The 18,684-nt window shown below is 50.0% G+C and overlaps 1 protein-coding gene across 1 annotated transcript in view; it reads left to right on the forward strand.

Moving 5' to 3' along the window:
- The first annotated feature begins 8,692 nt into the window (after positions 1–8,692).
- The window catches only part of Cyth1 (cytohesin 1), a 97,483-nt gene continuing 87,491 nt past the window's right edge, over positions 8,693–18,684 (forward strand). Inside the window, exon 1 of the mRNA XM_004655239.2 lies at positions 8,693–8,802. Coding sequence (XP_004655296.2) covers positions 8,781–8,802 — 22 coding nt within the window. The 5' untranslated portion in view covers positions 8,693–8,780. The remainder of the gene's footprint in view (positions 8,803–18,684) is intronic.

Raw genomic sequence — 18,684 nt, forward strand, 5'->3', positions numbered from 1 at the left:
TTTTTAGCTGGGCGGGGTGTGGCAGCACACACCTTTAACACCAGCACACACAGAGGTAGGAGGATTGCTGTGAGTTCTAGGCCACCCTGAGACTACACAGTGAATTCCAGGTTGGCCTGGGCTAGAGTGAGATCCTCTCTCAAAAAAAAAAAAAACCTGGATGTGTTCACAACCCCAGGTTGGAAGTCACTGGGGCTTGTTGATGGGCAGCAGCTGTGGGTTGAGGGAGAGACCCAGCGCAAGGAAATACAAAGGTGAGCAACAAGACACACACACAGACCCGGGCATGGTGGTGCGTGCCTTTAATCCCAGCAGAAGTAGGAGGACTGCCGTGAGTTCGAGGCCAGCCTGAGACTACATAGTGAGTTCCAGGTCAGCCTGAGCTAGAGTGAGAAAAACCAAAAAAAGGAAAAGAAAATTTACCTTATGTGGATTTTTGCTCTTACAGTCTTAGAAACAACTTTCATACCCTCCCCCCACCACCAAGTGTATTATTGTGCTGTTTTCTGTCAGAAGTGGCCACAGTCATCAGAGTTCCTGTTGGCGGGGACTGGGGGAGGAGTCTTCAGCCAAGGCGCCCACTTGCCAGCCACCCAGTCACAGTAGCCGAAGGGGTGAACCAGTGAACCGGAAAAGCTGGTGCAGGAAGTGCGGCTGGGACTGTGATTTTAAACTCAGCTCAGGAAGCAGCCAGCCCGTAAGCCCAGAAATCCCCCTCCGTTTGCCTCTCCTGTGCCTTCTCTGAGCTCAGCCTGTCCCTTGGTCATTTCATACGTGAACACACTGTGGTGAAGTCAAACAGGAAACAGAGCATGGATTCTGTTTGATGCGAATGACCCAGCGTGGCACATAGCCAGCTGCCTTCTGGGTGGCACGGGAACAGTGACAGCTGGATATAATCAAGTCCCATTACAAACACAGTTTAAGTGCCGTTCAGACATGGAAGAAACTGCAAGCCTTAGCAAAATAAAATCTGGGGGTTTTCAAAGCAACACAATGTCCCATCTGAGCCTCTACAGCCTTTTCATGCATAAAGCGCCCTGCTTCCTTAGCACGCCCCCCTCCCCTAAGTCCAGGCTGCGGAAGTGGCAGGTGCCGGCCACAAGGGCTCAGGCTGAGCTTCCAGTCCGGGACAAGAGGCTTGGCCACACACTCCACCTGGGTGGGAGGGGTCAGAGGCTAGCTTCTGGGAAAGCCCGGTCCCGGCTGAGCTCACCTTGGCCTCAGGAAGTTCACACGAAAGACTCATGGTGTGGTTAGGCCCAGTGCCCCTTCTTTTTTCCATGATGCAAGTGTTCTGAACCATTTCTCAGCCCTCGCTGTCCCTCTCTGTACCTGCCTGGGCAGAGGGAGTGTGGTTAGCAATTGATCACACCAGTCACAGGGTTTGCTCTCCGTGTGCCGGCTTCCAGGGTTTCTATGCTGTGGCGTGAATCACTCCCTATTTTATCCTTGGCCCTTTTTTCTCTATCCAGTCTTGTAATACGTATGAGGGGGGGTAGGGTTCCTCTTCTCATATATCCTCCACATATGCTCCCTGCTGCCTAGCTCCTGACAATGGGAGGGTGGAAACACGAGGAAAACATCAGTTACTTCTTGTTGCTGTGAATGAATAAATACCCAACCAGAAGCAACGCCTGGAAGGAGAAGGGTTGAATGGAGCTTCCAGTTTGGAGGGGAGCTTCAGAGCGGGGAAGGCAGGGGGGTGGTCAGAGCTGCTCACTGCAGCATGGTCAGGAAGCAGAGGGCAGGCAGCCTGGACGTGGAGCCTGGCTGGAGGACCTCAAACCCCCCCCCCCCCCGCCCACCAGTGACCCACTTCCTCCAGCAAGGCCTTATCTACTGAGGGTTGTACAGCCTTCCCAGACAGCACCACCAGCTGAGAACCAAGGCTTCAAACATGAGCCTATGGAGGACACCGTACATTCAAATCACAACAGAGAGAGAACTATTCATTTTAGAAAAGGGCACCAGGAGCTGGGCATGTTGTGACACACCTTTAATCCCAGCACTTGGAAGGCAGAGGTAGGAGGATCGCCATGAGTTTGAGGCCACCCTGAAACTACAGAGTGAATTCCAAGTCAGCCTGGGCTAGAACAAGACCCTAACTTGAAAAAACAAAACAACAAAAAACAAAAAGGAAATGGGCACTAGGATACCTAGCAAAGTTAAGAAGGATTGAAAGGTAATGGTAAAATCTCTTAGAATAGATCCGTACAGTGTTTTGCTTGTTTGTTTCAAGGCAGGGTCTCACACTGCTGTCTCAGGGTGGCCTCTAACTCAGTGATCCTCCTACCTCTGCCTTCTACATGCTGGGATTAAAGGCGTGCGCCACCACACCCAGCTCTTAGCATGGATTCTAATGTGGTAAACATCCTCTAAACTTTCATCATGAATGCTGAGTTACACTAGGTAGTACAGGCATAAGGTAAACAACTGGAAAGCTATGAGATTCTTAGGCTACCATAACAAAGTAGGACAAGCAGCCAAGCTTCATGACTCAGACCTGCAATCCTAGCACTTGTGAGGGTGAGGCAGGGGGATCACTGCATGTTCCAGGCCAGCTTGATCAGCCTAGGCTATAGAGTGAGACCCTGTTTCAAAAAAAAAAAAAAAAAAAAAAAGGGCTGGAGAGATGGCTTAGCGGTTAAGCGCTTGCCTGTGAAGCCTAAGGACCCCAGTTCGAGGCTTGGTTCCCCAGGTCCCACGTTAGCCAGATGCACAAGGGGGCGCATGCGTCTGGAGTTCATTTGCAGAGGCTGGAAGCCCTGGCGCGCCCATTCTCTCTCTCCCTCTATCTGTCTTTCTCTCTATGTCTGTCACTCTCAAATAAATAAATAAATTAAAAAAAAAAACCAAAAAACACCCTGAGACTACATAGTGAATTCCAGGTCAGCCTGAGCCAGAGTGAGACCCTACCTCGAAAAACCAAAAAAAATATTTAAAAAATAAGAATGGGAAGCTAGGCATGGTGGTGCACACCTTTAATCCCAGCACTCGGGAGGCAGAGGTAGGAGAATCGCTGTGAGTTCAGGTCCATCCTGAGATGACATAGTGAATTCCAGGTCAGCCTGGGCCAGAGCAAGACTCCTACCTCGAACCCTCCCCCCAACATAATAATAATGGGACTATCTTCAGACTTGTGAAGAGCAGCTGTGGACAGGGCTGGCCTCTCTCCCCAGCCTCAGCTGCTGAAGGCCCTGGTGCACCCATTCTTTCTCTCTCTGCCTCTTTCTGTCACTCTCTCAAAATAAACAACAACAACAACAATAATAATAATAAAAGTTGTCAGGCAGGCCAGCCACCATGGACAGCAAACTACAGTGAGAGGCCTGAGGAGCGCAAACCGAGAAAGCCAGAATGGGCCAGGCATGGTGGCACATGCCTGTAATCCCAGCATTTGGGAGGCAGAAGTAGGTGGATTGCCATGAGTTGGAGGCCACCCTGAGACAAATAGTGAACAGTGATGTTAAATACAAGGATTTGCAAGTAAACACCTTTAACCACTGAGCCATCTCTCCAGCCCCGAACATAGTGCCTTTGAAATACCTCCTCGCCAGGCGTGGTGGCGCACACTTTTAATCCCAGCACTTGGGAGGCAGAGGTCGGAGCAACACCGTGAGTTCGAGGCCACCCTGAGACTACAGAGTGAATTCTAGGTCAGCCTGGGTTAGAGTGAGACTGTACCTTGAAAAAAAAAATTAACAAGAACAGAATACAATCAGGCCACTCAAGCACATGCTCATCCTAAAGATACAATGGAGCCACAATGTGATTCCTGCTGTAACGTCCCCTGAATAACTGGATTATCTGGTGACACCAGTGAAGATTAAACTCATGAAACCAATAGAATCAACCTTTTAGTGGAAGAGTAACATCACCCATCTAATATCCCAGAGTTGTTGGAAAGAGGTGCAGAGAAGATGTGCCTGAGGAAGTAGGACTGCCCTAGACTCTCTCCAAACAGAGCAAGCACTTAAGCGTGGTGGCAGAGACTAATGCCAGTCCTCAGGGCAGAGGCAGGAGGACCAGAAGCTCAAGGTCAGGTTGAGTTACACAGAGAGATCATCTCAAGGGCTGGAGGGATGGCTCAGCACTTAAGGCATTTGTCTGAAAAGCCTGATGACCTGGACTCAATTTCCCAGTACTCACGTAAACCAGATGAACAAAGTGGTCTGTGTCTGGAGTTCATTTGCAGTGACTAGGGGCCCTGGCATGCCAATTCTCTCTGTCTCTTCTCTCTACCTTTCTCTGCTTGCAAGTAAATAAATAAATAAATAAAAACTATTTAAAAAATGGTCTCAAAATTTTACTAAGAACTTAATCTGGTGCTGAGCTGAAAACCTCCTCCCTATAGACCAGACAATTGAAAGCTGGAAAAAGCTGCATTGCATGCAGCCCTATGACAGACAGAAGTCATCAGTGGTGAAAACAGCAGACACTGGAAGCCCTCAAGTTTGGCCAGACAGGCCAAATGACAGAACAGGTGGCATGTCTGCCTTGGGAGAAACCAGCTGCTCTCTAATTGAACTGGAGGCGAGGCCCCCTCTATGGGAGGGAATATATGCTTGGTACTGAAAACCTATTCAAAAGCCTATGGCAGAGGAGGTCATGACTCGCACTACACTTGATATTCATATTCATATATTAATGCTACTCCTGCTTCTGGTTAAAGAACCTTCTCTTTTCAGACGGCAGTGACTACTGAGATGACCCAGAAGGCAACACAGTGCTGAGAAGAAGTGACAGAGGAGTTCTCAGCACTGAAACATCTCTATTGCACCCTCCAAGGCTCAGGGTCCATTGCAGAAGAGGAGGCAGAAAGAATGCAAGAGCCAAAGGAAGGGTACCACTCCTTACAATGCAACTGTTCAGACAGAAATTGGCCTTGATATCCATGACCTCACAGTGCTTAGCAATACCTTCACAAGACTCTCATAATAGGAGAAAAAGAATGACATCAAAATGAAAAGAGAGACTAACGGAGAGAGGGAGGGGATATGATAGAGAGTGGAGGTGTGAAGGGGAAAGTGGGGGGAGGGGAGGGAATTATCATGGCTTATTGTCAGGCTGCTCTGGAATTCACTATTTACTATGTAGTTTCAGGGTGGCCTCAAGCTCATGGCAATCCTCCTACCTCTCTGCCTCCCAAAGTGCTGGAATTAAAGGCATGCACTACCACGCCCGGCTAGGATTTGGGATTTTGTTTGTGAAAGAACAACCTGGAAAGGGTAGGCCAGGGTTGCATTCCTCATGGGAAACTGAAACCAAGGTCCCTCAGGCTGGGAGGCTGGGAGGCTCATCTAGCAGAAATCATGGTGCAGGACAGATTCAAGCAGGAGGGTGGCAGACTGCTCCCTCCACAGGCCAGGCATGAGTGGAGGCCAGCACGGTGCAGGCAGGTGAGGAACAGGTCCAGCTTGGCCGTTTGTCCTGGTCACAGAACTAATTAAAAGCTAATGTGGAGCTGGGTATGGTGGCACATGCCTGTAATTCCAGCATCTGGGAGAGGATGAGGCAGGAGGATTGCTACCAATTTGAGGACAACCTGGGCTGTAGTGATTTTTGAAGAAACAAAAAAGGTATGGAGTAAAAGCTATCTTCTAGTCACTTAGTCCTTTTTGGGGTGAGTATATTTGTGTGTGGTGTGCATGTGTGTATTTATGTGTGTGTGCTCACACATTGTGCAGGCCGGAGGACGGCCTTGGTTGCCATCCTCAGGAACCCCTCCACATCCTCCTGGGACAAGGGCTGTCAGTGCCTGGAACTCACCAACTCAGCAAGTCATCTAGCTGGTTAGCTTGCCCCAGGGAGCTGACTGTCACCAACCAGCAATGAAACAGGCTGGTGGCAGAAGTCATCCTCATGGAGATATGTCTCCCAGAGAGGGCCTAGGACCTTTGGGGACACTGATAAGAATCTTAGGCTGAGCTCCACATGGGTGGGGTACGGTGTTGTGTGGTATGCACATCAGGATCCCAGGTCCTGGGCCACCCTCATGTGTATACATAATCTCACAGGCCCCTTCCAACTGCAACTGTTGTTATTTTCCAAGGTAGGGTCTCAATCTAGCCCAAGCTGACCTGGAATTCATTATGTAGTCTCAGGGCGGCCTCAAACTCACAGCAATCCTCCTACCTCTGCCTCCCGAGTGCTGGGATTAAAGGTGTGTGCCACCACTCCTGGCAACTCTTGTTATTATTTTTTTGTTCATTTTTTATTTATTTATTTGAGAGCGACAGACAGAAAGACAGATAGAGGGAGAGAGAGAGAATGGGTGCGCCAGGGCTTCCAGCCACTGCAAACGAACTCCAGACGCGTGCACCCCCTTGTGCATCTGGCTAATGTGGGACCTGGGGAACCGAGCCTCGAACAGGGGTCCTTAGGCTTCACAGGCAAGCGCTTAACCGCTAAGCCATCTCTCCAGCCCAACTCTTGTTATTTTTATGGCAAGCACCAAATCCAGAGCTAATGCAATGGAGTAACATTTTATTTTTTTTTTTAATAAAAGGTAAACTATTTGCCAGATTTAAAATAACCAGACATTGTGAATTCCAGGTCAGCTTGAGCTAGAGACCTTACCTTGAAAAACCAACTAATAATAACCAGACAACACAGAGACAGTGAAAAAAATGAGTCTAGGGTTGGAGGAATGGCATAGCAGTTAAGGTGCTAGTCTGCAAAACCAAAGGACCCAGGTTTGATTCCCCAGGAGCCATGTAAGCACAAGGGTAGCGCATGCTTCTGGAGTTCATTTGCATGGCTGAAGTTCCTAGAGTGCCCATTCTCTTTACCTCTGTCTCTCTCTCTCTCTCTCTCTCTCCCTCTCTCTCTAATAAATAAATAAATTAAAAAAAAACAAAGAACAAAAATGAGTCTATTTGTTCTTCTCCCAGTTTATTTATGCTTCTCTTTGTGTGTGTGATCCTTCTAGGAAAAAACATGTGCATGTGCATTGCAGAACACACGTGGATAATGTCCTGGGTGTCTGCCTACGTGGGCACGATAGGGGATGCCCAAACTGCAGAGAGCCTGAGTGAGTGCAGACTACACAGGAAGGAAGGCTGCTGCAGAAGTGATAACGGGCTTGTGTGGGAGTTGGCCAGGAAAGTTCCGAAGCTCCCACTTCCACCTTTGGCGGCCTGTGCGACCCCTAAGAAGCTCAAAGATCCCCATGGAATCCTCCAGGCAGCCCTTTGGAGGAAAGAGGAAGCTGTGAGTCACTGGAGGAGGAGAGAGGCCAGTTTGGGGGCTGCCCTCCTGCACTGGGATTTTTCCCTGTCACAAAGAGAGAAGGCCCTCAAGTTTCCCTGTGTCTCCCTGCCACAAAAACTCCAGATGCATAAACCACTTTACGTGGCTTTAGAGGTGTGGGCCACCATGCCTGATCAGGTTCTTTTGAGATGGAGTTTCACTACATTGCCCAGGCTTGATTTAAGCTCTTGGGCCCCAGAGATGGATCCTCGTCCCTCAGTCTCCAGGAAAGCTGGACTAGAGGGGTACAACAGATGGGAGGCATTGTACCCGGCCTAAAAAGGTCGGGGCTGGAGAGATGGCTTAGCGTTTAAGGCATTTGCGTGCAAAGCCAGAGGATCCCGACTCTCCAGGACCCACGTAAGCCAGATGCACAAGGGGGCACAGGCATCTGGAGTTCATTTACAGTGGCTGGAGGCCCTGCCATGCCCATTCTCTCTTTCCCTCTGCTCTCAAATAAATAAATATATATATTTTAAAAAGAATTAAAGTTCACATAGGACCTTAATTGGGTCGGAGGGGTTTTCAGGGGATAGTGGAGGATGTCCTAGATATGGTCTACCATCTAGTGAGCCCTTCCCTTTCCGTTTCACTGTCCCTGGCATGGCACTCAGGGTTTCTTACATGCTAGACAAGTTCTCTACCAGTGAGCGGCTGCCCTGCCTCAGGTGACTATGAATTCATGGCGCAGGGTGTTCTCTGAAGGGCTTTCCAGGCCATTTGTCGGCACATCTGATTAAATTCTGCGGAGACCTCTTGGGGAGCTGGTACTGAAGGCTCCGCATGTTGAGGCCCTGGCCAACACTCCACAAAGGGCAACTTAAACTGGTCCATCCGGTACATAAGCAAATGAAAGATGCAGCCAGGACGCTTGTGAATTGAAGAGACGCATCAGTTTTACTGGATCCTGAAGCTGGGCGTTGAGATGCCTTCCTTTGAAAATGAGCCCTGGACAGATGAAAGGAAGCGCGAGCCCTGAACTCAGTCACTGCGTTTGTTACAGGGCAGTTCAGACCGTAGGAATAAAATGAATTAAGATAACTTCGGCCTCCTTGGCAAGCTGGGGTCGGGCCTCACTTTCGAGGTAAACGTCATCTCGGACCACCTGCCCTTCAGGGGCACCCACAACTAACCTTGGCCTACGCTTTCCTTTGCGAAACCCGAAACCCGAAGCCCTCAGCTCCGCCCAGCAGAGGCGTGCGGGGCGGGCCTTAGAATCCAAGGCGTAGTCTTGGCAGCAGCTGTGGGCGGGGCCGAGCGTGGGCGCGCATGCGTAGACGTGGGCCGGTGGGGGGGGCGGGAGAGGCGTTCCCACGCTCGCTGTGGGCGTGTCATTATGCCGGGGGCGTGTCTTCGGGCGGGCGGCGCGTGCGCAGGCGCGTGCCGGGCCGTGCGGGCGCGGCGCAGGGGGCGGGGCTCCGGGGCTCCGGAGCCGGGCCCGAAGGCAGGCGGCGGGCCGGGTGGCGCGCGAGCTGGGCTGGGAGACGTGTGGCGAGCGGGAGGGCCCGGAGCCCGTCGCAGGCACCATGGAGGACGACGACAGCTACGGTCAGTGAGGCCCGAGCGGCCTGCCGATGGCCCCCTTCTTCACACGCTTCCGCCGTCGCCCCGGCCCTGCCTCCCTGCGGCCAGGGTGTCTCCGGGACGGTGGAGCGGGGCGCGGAGCTCGGGGCCGCCGGGTCGGGGTCGCGTGATCCGGGTGTGTCGGGGCGGAGGTGGACGCCCCGTCCCTCGCCCTGTGCGCACCGGAACCCCGCGGCCTGGCCCGCGCAGCCCCCTTCCTCCGCCCCGGTAGTCTCCGGCCGGCTGTCCTCGGGCTTGGAAGTTGTGTGCCCGGCCGGTCCGGGGCTTTGTTCCGAAATGACAGGAGCTGACGCGGCCCGAGCTGCCCACCATCGCCGGGGCCTCGGGTACGGGGTGGGCCGGGTTCCCGAAGGACAGCGTTTTGGGGGTGAACCTGCCCCCTTTCGGCCTTTGGGAAGTTGCCAAGGGGACCGAGTTCGCGCCTCCCCCCCCCCCCCCGTCTCTGCAGGTGGACCCCGGATCGGGACGCGGGCGGGCTGCCCGGGTAGACAGACAGGTCCTCCTGGCTAACCTTGCCTCTGGCTGCCAGCCAGGGCCCTGGAGTCCTTGGAACGGTCTGAGACCGCAGGGTGCACGAGGCTGTCGGGAGGAGGGTGATTTACCTACAGACACTGTTTCCACGAAGAGTTCCGCGAAGCCGGGCACCCAGAACGAGTGGCGAACTTTTGTGCTTTGCTAGCGCGGTACCGTGCAGAACTTGAAACGCCCCGAGTGAGGCTCCGTGGAGCCCAGCCCAGGCTCGTTCACACTAACGTGCCGCAGGCAGCCGTCGCGGCCTTCGCGCCGTGGGGGCCACGCTTGGCCCTGGGGTAACATGCCTGCGGTTACACTTTGCGCTTATTTACAAGTTAAGTCCCTGCCGGACTGCTGGGACAAAGGAGGGTTTCCGACTTGCAACTTGACCGAAAACACTCACAGGAATGCTAGGGATGTGTGCCTGATCTCGGGTGCACCTGGTACCTTCCGGGTAAACGCAGGGTGTGCTTTCCTCCCGTGATTGAAAAGCGTCACTTCTGGCTGTCCCCAAGAGATTGTTCAACCCCCGCGGATGCCTATGCTGCTGCCCTCTGCTGAGGAACCACCTCATTCACCGCTGCTGTTTGCGTTCCCTGACTGCCCGGGGCTCCCAGGCCTCTTGCCCTCCCCTGGTGAGGCAGGAAGCTGTTGGTCTGGTCGCCTTGAGTGTAGTGATTGCTCTGCTACCACGCAGAATTCGAATTTCTATTTGGAAGGGGCAAATGGGAGCAGCGTGTGTTAGTCCCCTGTTGCTGTTTTAACCGGTTATCGCTAAGGGCTCAAAGCAACCTAAATTTACAACCCAGGTCGGCAGTCCAAATTAGGTCGCACTGGGTTTTAACACCAAGGTTTCATCTGGACAGTATTTCTCCCAGAAGACTCCAGGAAAAAGTTTTGCTTCCTCGCCTTTTCCAGCTCTAGAGGACACTGTTTCCCTTGGCCCACAAGCTCTTTCCATCTCCAAGTAGGTTTCATCTCTCAGGTCTGCCCACACACCTCCCTCTTATCAGGACTCTTGTGAGTGTGTCACACTCACCCGGATAATTCAGTATATGGATTGTAGTCACCCACAACCTCGGTCTCCCTTTTCTCTCACAAGGTAGCACTTATTTACAGCTTCTTGGGATAGGGACATGGGCATTTTTGCAAGCTGTTGCTCAGCCGATCACATGGTGAGGAAAAGGAAATTCATTGTCTCCTTTGTATAACTTTGCATCTTTCATTTGAGAGGAACCAGAGAGAAGAAATATAAGGTCCTTTCCCCAGCACTAAATGGTGTAAAATGATCATATGAAGAATAAGACTAGCTTCTCTCCATCTCTCCCTCCCTCACCTTCCTTCCTCCTCTCCTGCACTGCCTTGCTCCCCTTTCTTTTTCCGAAGTAGGGAACTCACAGTGGCTCCTCCTACCTCGGCTGGCCTCCGGAGTGCTGGGATTAAAGGCATGTGCCACCACGTCTGGCCCTTTATTTCTTTCTAATTTTTATTTATTTTTTTTTCAAGGTAGAGTCTTACTGTATCCCAGGTTGTCCTGGAACTCACTCTGTAATCCTAGGCTGGCCTTGAATTTACAGGGATTCTCCTGTTTCTGCCTCCTGAGTGCTGGGATTAAAGGTGTGCGCCGCCATGCCCTCAGTGCCCTGGGAATTTCACTCTCTCTCTCACATAAATTATATATATATATATATATATATATATATATATATATATATATATATATATAAAAGTTATGAGAGAGAGAAAGAAAATGGGTGCACCAGGACCTCTAGCCACTGAAAATGGACTCCAGACACATGTACCACTTTGTGAACCTGCCTTACGTGTCCCTTGGTGTAGAGAACCCGGGTCCTTAGGCTTCACAGGTGAGTGCTTTACCCACTGACCACCTCCCCAGGCTCCTTTTTGAGTTGGGGTATTATGCTCAGATCAGCGTCAAACTCGGGGGCTTCTCCTTCCTCAGCCTCTTGAGTCGCTGGAACCACAGGTGTGTTGCTACTGTACCCAGCTAAGTTTGCCAGTTTGGTTTGTTTTCGTCTCCAAAACTGGCAGGTCCCCTCAGAGCTTTTGCTGGGGACCTATCTGGACCAGTTTCCACATGTGGAAAGGAAACGTGTGTACAGATTGATAAAGTGTGAGGCCATTCTCAGAACCTCCATTGTTTGCTTCCATATAAACTTCTGAGGTTAGTACTTTTTTTTTTTTTTAATAACAAGAAACTTTTTCATGTGGCTTTAAAATTTTCACTTTCTAACATTGCATTTTCTTAGCATTTGCCCTTATCCCTGCTTGTAAGTTGTAACAGCTGGGTGAGTTAACCTTGGACACATTGAAGTACTGTCTTTCAGAGAAGTGCATTTGATTTCAGAACTACCATTTTGATATTCAAAAGCCTTTAGAGGGCTAGAGAGATGGCTCAGTGGTTAAGGCTCTTGCCTGCAAAGCCTAATGACCCAAGTTCGATGCCCCACTACCCATGTCAGCCAGATACATAAAGTGGTCCACCCATCTGGAATTCTGCAGTGGCTAGAGGCCCTGGCATGCCCATTTACATTCTCTTTCTGTCTCTCTCTCAGGGTGGCCTCAAATGGTCTCTACCTTACAAATGCTGGGATTAAAGGAATGCACTACCATGCCTGGCATTAAAAAAATTTTTTTGTATTTTTTTTTTTTTTTTATGAGAGCAAGAATTGGCACGCCAGGGCCTCCAGCCACTGTGGTCGAACTCCAGATGTGTGTCACCTTGTGTGCATGTGTGACCTTGTGTGCTTGAGTTGCCTTGTGCGTCTGGCATATGTAGGATCTGGAGAGTAGAACATGGGTCCTTAGGCTTTGCAGGCAAGCACCTTAACTGCTAAGCCATTTCTCCAGCCTTAAAAATATTCTTTAACTCTCCCTCTATCTGTCTTTCTCTCTGTGTCTGTCGCTCTCAAATAAATAAATAAATAAAATTAAAAAAAAAATTCTTTAAAAAAGCCTTAGAACACAAGTCATTTATAGTTTGCTGAAGAAAGGGCATTAATGTTAGAGGTTCACCATTCAATTAAAGGGATTTTCAAAAGCAAATAAGGCCTGTCTTGGCTGCAGACGCTCACTGGTATTTACTAGACTGGGTTCATTTGGTTATTAAGCCTGTGTGAGCTTGTGTGCCTCTCCTAGCTCTAGAAAGACTCTGACTCTTTGCTGGCATCACGGAGGCCCACTAGACAATACATGTAGCTTATGCATGCGCGTATGAGTGTGTGTGTGTGTGTGTGTGTGTGTGTGTGTGATCAGCATTTTCTTTATGACACACATACTGGATATAACCTAGGCCTGCTTGAAACTCATTGTAGCTGAGAATGACTTTGAACTCCTGATACCTATGCCTCAGTGTCCCAAGTGCTGGGATTATAGGCATGCACCATCACATCTTGTTCAGTCTCTTTTTAGTTTGTTTTTGTAAGGATCATGTCTCTAATTTGCATTTTATCTTATTTTATTTTTTTGGTTTTTCAAGGTAGGGTCCCGCTCTGGCCCAGGCTGACCTGGAATTTACTATGCAATCTCAGGATGGCCTCAAATTCATGCCAATCCTCCTACCTCTGCCTCCCGAGTGCTGGGATTAAAGGTGTGCGCTACCACGCCCGGTCATTTTAGACTGAGAGGCCTAGCAATCTCTTTTGTCACAGTGAACACGTGTTACATAGCTTGGTTTTGCTCCTTTCAGAAAGTTAGTTTTGTTAGGCAGGCTGTCAGTAGGTAATTAATTTCATATAATGTTTAGGTAAGCTTTTACATGAAAAGGAAGGTTATCTCTTAACAAAGAAGTCTGTCAGATGTCCTTAGGTATGCAGTTTATGAAATGCCCTAATTTTCCATCCACCTTTGATGTAATCTTCATATCAAGCTCCCAAATCTGAGGCAGGCAAAGTGTACAGCTAATTTGAAGTTAGCATATCAGTACTCCAGCAGGGGCTGGTAAGAACTGGGTTTCAGTTTCTCAGTAGAGGGAGGCAGTGGGGTTAGGCATTCCGGAGAACAGTTGATTTGCATAAAACACGTCAGGATTCCTGAGAGTCAGCTGCACAGAAATGAACCTGCTGTCTCTGGCTTTGGCTTCCGAGGAAGTGCCAAGAGCTGCTCATCCAGGGTGAGGAGAAGCAATAAACAGACAGCTAGCACCTGAGGCCTTCTGAATTGCCTTCCATCTGCGGCTCTGTCCATCTGTCCCTGATGACTGGAGACTGCTGTGTCTGCCTGGTTTCTGTGCCTCCTTAGGTGTGGCTCATAAACCACCGGGGAGCCTTGGAAAAGTGCCCTGCTCTGGACAGAGCTGTTCCTGACCTGTGGTTAGCACGGGCACAGTGCCTGTGCCATGGGCACAGCGTGGGTGTGCAGGGCAGCTGTGAGGTTGCAAGTGGTGGCCTGGTGGCAGCAGTAAGGCCTCTCAGCAGTTGTAACCTGACTTCCTGTGCGCGTGGCTTGAGTAGGTGCTTCAGGGAATCGACCAGAAAGAGAACGGGGTCTGGTTTTGGTGGAAAACTTATGCAGTCGGCACAGTCTGGCTCCAATGGCACATTCTTGTGTTATGTTTATCCATAACATAGTTTCTATCCAGATTAAAGGGGGAACTGATCATGCTACAGAATGAGCCATGGAGACCTATGTGGATGGGTGAGGAGATTTAACAAAGAAAATTTCAGCCGGGCATGGTGGCACATACCTTTAATCCCAGCAATTGTGAGGCAGAAGTCGGAGGATCGCCGTGAGTTTGAGGCCAGCCTGAGACGACATAGTGAATTCCAGGTCAGCCTGGGCTAGAACAAGACCCTACCTCGAAAAACCCAACAAAATTTAAAAATATTTAAAAAGTATAAGCCAGTTGATCTTTGGGGGAAACGTAGGGAAGTAGATGGGCTGGGGGATGGCACAATTGGGATTTCCTTGCAAATAGGAGAACCTGAACTCAAGCACCAGGACCCATGTAAAGAAAAAAATAAAAAGGCAGGTGTGGGTTGTGTAATCTCAGCACTGGCAAGGCAGGGACGTAGGGATCCCTAGGGCTTGCTGGCCAGCCAGTCAAGTCTAATTGTTGAGTTCCAAGCCAGTGAGAAAACCTTGTTTCAAAAAAGATAGGGGCTGGAGAGATGGCTTAGCGGTTAAGGCTTTTACCAGCAAACCCAAAGGACCCAGGTTCAAGTCCCTAGAACCCATGTAAGTCAGATGTACAAGGTAGGGCATGTATATGGGGTTTGTTTGTAGCAGCTGGAAGCCCTGATGCACCTATTATCTCTATATCTCTTTCTTACTCCCTTTCTCTCTCAAATAAATAAACAAAAATAAATTTTTTTTTTACAAAAAGGTAGAGGCCAGGTGTGGTGGTGCACACCTTTACCTAACACTTTGTAGGAAAATCACTGTGAGTTCAAGGCCAGCCTGAGACTACATACTGAATTCCGCATTAGTTTGGACTAGAGTGAGACCCCACCATGGAAAAAAACAAAGAAAAGGAGATAGTATCTGAGAAATGACACCCATGGTTGTCTTCTGGCCTACACACACACACACACACACACACACACACACGCACACACGCACACACACACACACACACACACACACACACACAAGACTGGGGATTTTCTAAGTTTGACATTATAAGAAAGAGTGTTCTCATATATCATAGCTGGTGGTTTTCTTAGTCTCTGTGTAAATACTGAAATAATTGGCTTTGTTTTTCTTTCATTTTTTTGTTTGTTTGTTTGTTTGTTGAGGTAAGGTCTCACTCTAGTCCAGGCTGGCCTGGAATTCACTCTGTAGTCTCAGGGTGGCCTTGAACTCACAGCGATCCTCCTACCTCTGCCTCCCAAGTGCTGGGATTAAAGGCGTGCGCCACCACGCCTGGCTCCCTCCTTCCTTTACCTTCCTTCATCACCACGTCACATGTTGATGGGTTCAGCATTGTGCCAGTGTGGATAGCTGATGGCCTGTACCAGTTCCCTCATGCTGCAGGACAGTGTCTCACGGTCCTTGTCACCACCTTACATTCTTTTGCCTCCTCTTCCACAGTGTTCCCTGAGCCTTGAAGTGAGGTCAAGTTGGCTCGTTTATCACTGAGCTCTGAGCGAGCCTTCTCGGCGCTCCGATGAATCCTGAGCCTCCTCCTGGGCAGCAGTGAGAGGAGCAGTCAGAGTCTTCGGGCCACGGCTCCCACGTGTTTGTTTTCCCTTTGAGGGTCCTGCTGCTCCTCACTGTCCCTTCCCCACTGCTCCAAGGTGCATGAAGAAGAGGTGTTTTCACCTTTACAGGGTACCCTGCCCAAGAAAAGACCCCATGACTTTGTGCTTTTGTTGCCTCTTGGTGGCTCTGATCTTGAGGCTTGTAACCCGATTTCCTCGCCCAGGGCTTGCGTTCAGGGGTTGGCCATTTGGCTGACCTGTGGGACCCCGCTGGAGGCAGTGTGTATGTCAGTCACTGGGTGTGCCCTTAGGTCGCTTACCCAAGGGAGAGGCTCCCAGGTCACTGACTCAGGAGCTGCTGTATGCTTTTGCTACTCTCTTGGGACTGGCTGTGATACAGAGTGGTGGTGGTGGGGGCTGACGCCCGGAGATGCCCCTGGGGGTGCCGGTGGGGTGCTTCTGCTCAGGGCCATGGCCGAGCCGCCAACAGTGACAGCTCCCCGGTGTTCTTAGGTCTGGAACAGTGGCTTCTGCTGGAGTGTTGGCTTCTCACTGGCTTCTGGCTCTATCCTGTTCCACCAGGAAGGAGAAGCCCTTAGGAAATCAGGCTGGGGGGGAGGGGTCCCCCAGCTTACCTTCCTCTCTGCAGATAGGCAGGGTGTGGGCGGTGGTGTGCAGGGTGCTGTTGCCCTAGGACCCGGGCCCAGCCCGGGGCAGCTCAGCTCCCAAGAAGGAACCAGAGATGGCCCCGGACTTCCTCTGGGCAGCTCGTGCTCTGTGAGTGTGAGTTTTGGCTTGAGTGCTCCATGGTGAACAGAGACCGCCATTCTTTTGTACGTGCTTGACTCTCTGCAGAGCCAGTTTTCTTTGTTGTTCCATGGTGTGGAGGACTTCCACTATTTCCAAATTTAGTTACACACTTAATGCCCTGGCTTTATTGAGAAAGAACACGATTATGTGACGTGAGACTCCCAGCAAATCAGGAACACAAGCTTCCCCTAATTATACATTTTCTGCTCTTTAAGATAGATTCCTGGGGGTGATGTTAACATGGCAGAGTGTAAACGTTTTAGAATTCTTGATGCCTGGTGCTAGTTTGCTTTTCAAAAGGGCTGTACCAATGTGCCCTGTTCCTAGCCTGTGCATCAGGGCACGTGTGCCACCAGGGATGAATAGCTTTTAAAAGCTTTTTAAAAGCTAATTTGGTGGTTATCAAATGGTGCCTCATTAAAGCTATTGATTATTAACTAGTTAGATTGAACATGGATTTTTGCACGTTCGTGTGTGAGGAGCTGACCACTTAGCAATGAAGAGCATGGGTGTTGGTTCTTCACTTGCTTTCCCCTTTTTAGTGGCTTCTGTCAAAGCAAGTGACTTACATGTTTTTCTTACTCTGAAATTGTAAGCTTGATAGGAGCTTGAATCTGATTTTCGCCAGGGTGGGTAGTTATTTATCTTTCCTTAATTGTTCCTCCTAGAATTAAAGCTTTTTCTACCTGATGTTGTCCTCTGACAAGTTTGCCATTTTATTTTCTAGAGGAGAAACTGTGAGCTCAACAAATGATACGGCCCTGGGTCACAGTGATCAGCACTCTCTCTATGGGAGCTAGGGGACCATATTCTCCTACTGTCCAACTGTGCTCTACCTTAAAGGAAGTCCTTGCCCTATGGGCTTTTTTTCTTATCTGTTTCATGCATCCATGACCAGGAAGGGTGTTGATTTATTCTACAGTAAGAGCCAGGAGCTTGCCTTCTGGGTTCAGTAGCCATCACCTGGGGGTGGGGCAACTGTGGCCAGCCTTGAGCTTGAGTCTCACTGGCAGGGTCTTTTCCTCAGTGGGTCCGCCCTTGCTGGCCACCCAGCCACACCCACATTCTTAGATGAGAGGTCTGCACAGTGGGCTTCCAAAGGAAGGCTCTTGCCTGAACCTGTTGGTGCTCCAGCTCCCCGCCACATCGTGGCTGCCTCTAATTATTGTTGCTTAGTTTCAGTTGCAATAATAGAGGCCTGGAGGAGGTGCGAGAGCATTTAGAAACCTTCAAGAAGCAAATCCCACATCGTCCCAGACTGTTGGTGATGGTGTTTAGCTTTTCCCTTTGCACTGGCTACAGTCCAGGAGACCAGGGCAGAAGGGGATTTTGATCATCCTTCAGGAGAGGCTGATGTCGTGTCTTCCTGCTTCCCGGGTAGTGTGATCTGTGTGGTCACTGAGATCTGTAGCAAGCTTGGCTTGGGATTATGCCTTCCTGCCTAGAGAATGTGCACCCCAGCTTTTTTCTTGGCGTGGAGGGGTCTTCAAGAAGGCTTCTGTTTAGCTGGCATTGTTACGTCTGTATTGCCATTAGTGTTGGATATGAATGATGAATGGGAGGAATGGCTACTAAGAAACCTTTCCTGGGGCTGGAGAGATGGCTTAGTGGTTAAGCGCTTGCCTGTGAAGCCTAAGGACCCGGTTCGAGGCTCTATTCCCCAGGACCCACATTAGCCAGATGCACAAAGGGGGTGCATGCATCTGGAGTTCATTTGCAGTGGCTGGAGGCCCTGGCGTGCCCATTCTGTCCCTCTATCTGCCTCTTTCTCTGTCTGTCAATCTCAAATAAATAAATGAATTAAAACAACAACAGCAAAACAAAACAAAACAAAACAAAAAAACCCCTTTCTTCAAGCTGGGTGTGGTGGCGCACGCCTTTCATCCCAGCACTTGGGAGGCAGAAGTAGGAGGATCTCTATGAGTTCAAGGCCAACCTGAGACTGCATAGTGAATACCAGGTCAGCCTGAGCTAGAGTGAGACCCTACCTCAAAAACCAAAAAAAAAAGGAAAAACAAAAAGAAGCAGGCATGAAGGCGAGCTGTGAAGGAGTATGGCAGAGAGGATGTGGCAGGCATGCCTGTGTGTGAGAAACCCTTAAGCAAATGAAGAATGGTGTTGTTACTGGCATGGGATGGACCTGGATCAGGCAGAGGAGCGTTCATGAGGTTACAGCCACCTGAGCCGATTTTGAAAGATCAGGAAGTGCTTAAGTAGGGATGTGGCAAGCAAACCTTTACAGGCAGAGAAAGAACACGGTCTGGAGGAGTGAGGTAACAGAAGGTCCTGAGTGCCTGAAAAAAGGGGTGGAGGGAGGAAGCCCGAGCAGGTGAGAAGGGGGCAGAGCCAGTGAGGGCTTCTG

The sequence above is a fragment of the Jaculus jaculus genome, chromosome 9 (assembly GCF_020740685.1).
Source record: "Jaculus jaculus isolate mJacJac1 chromosome 9, mJacJac1.mat.Y.cur, whole genome shotgun sequence".
Lineage (NCBI taxonomy): Eukaryota > Metazoa > Chordata > Mammalia > Rodentia > Dipodidae > Jaculus > Jaculus jaculus.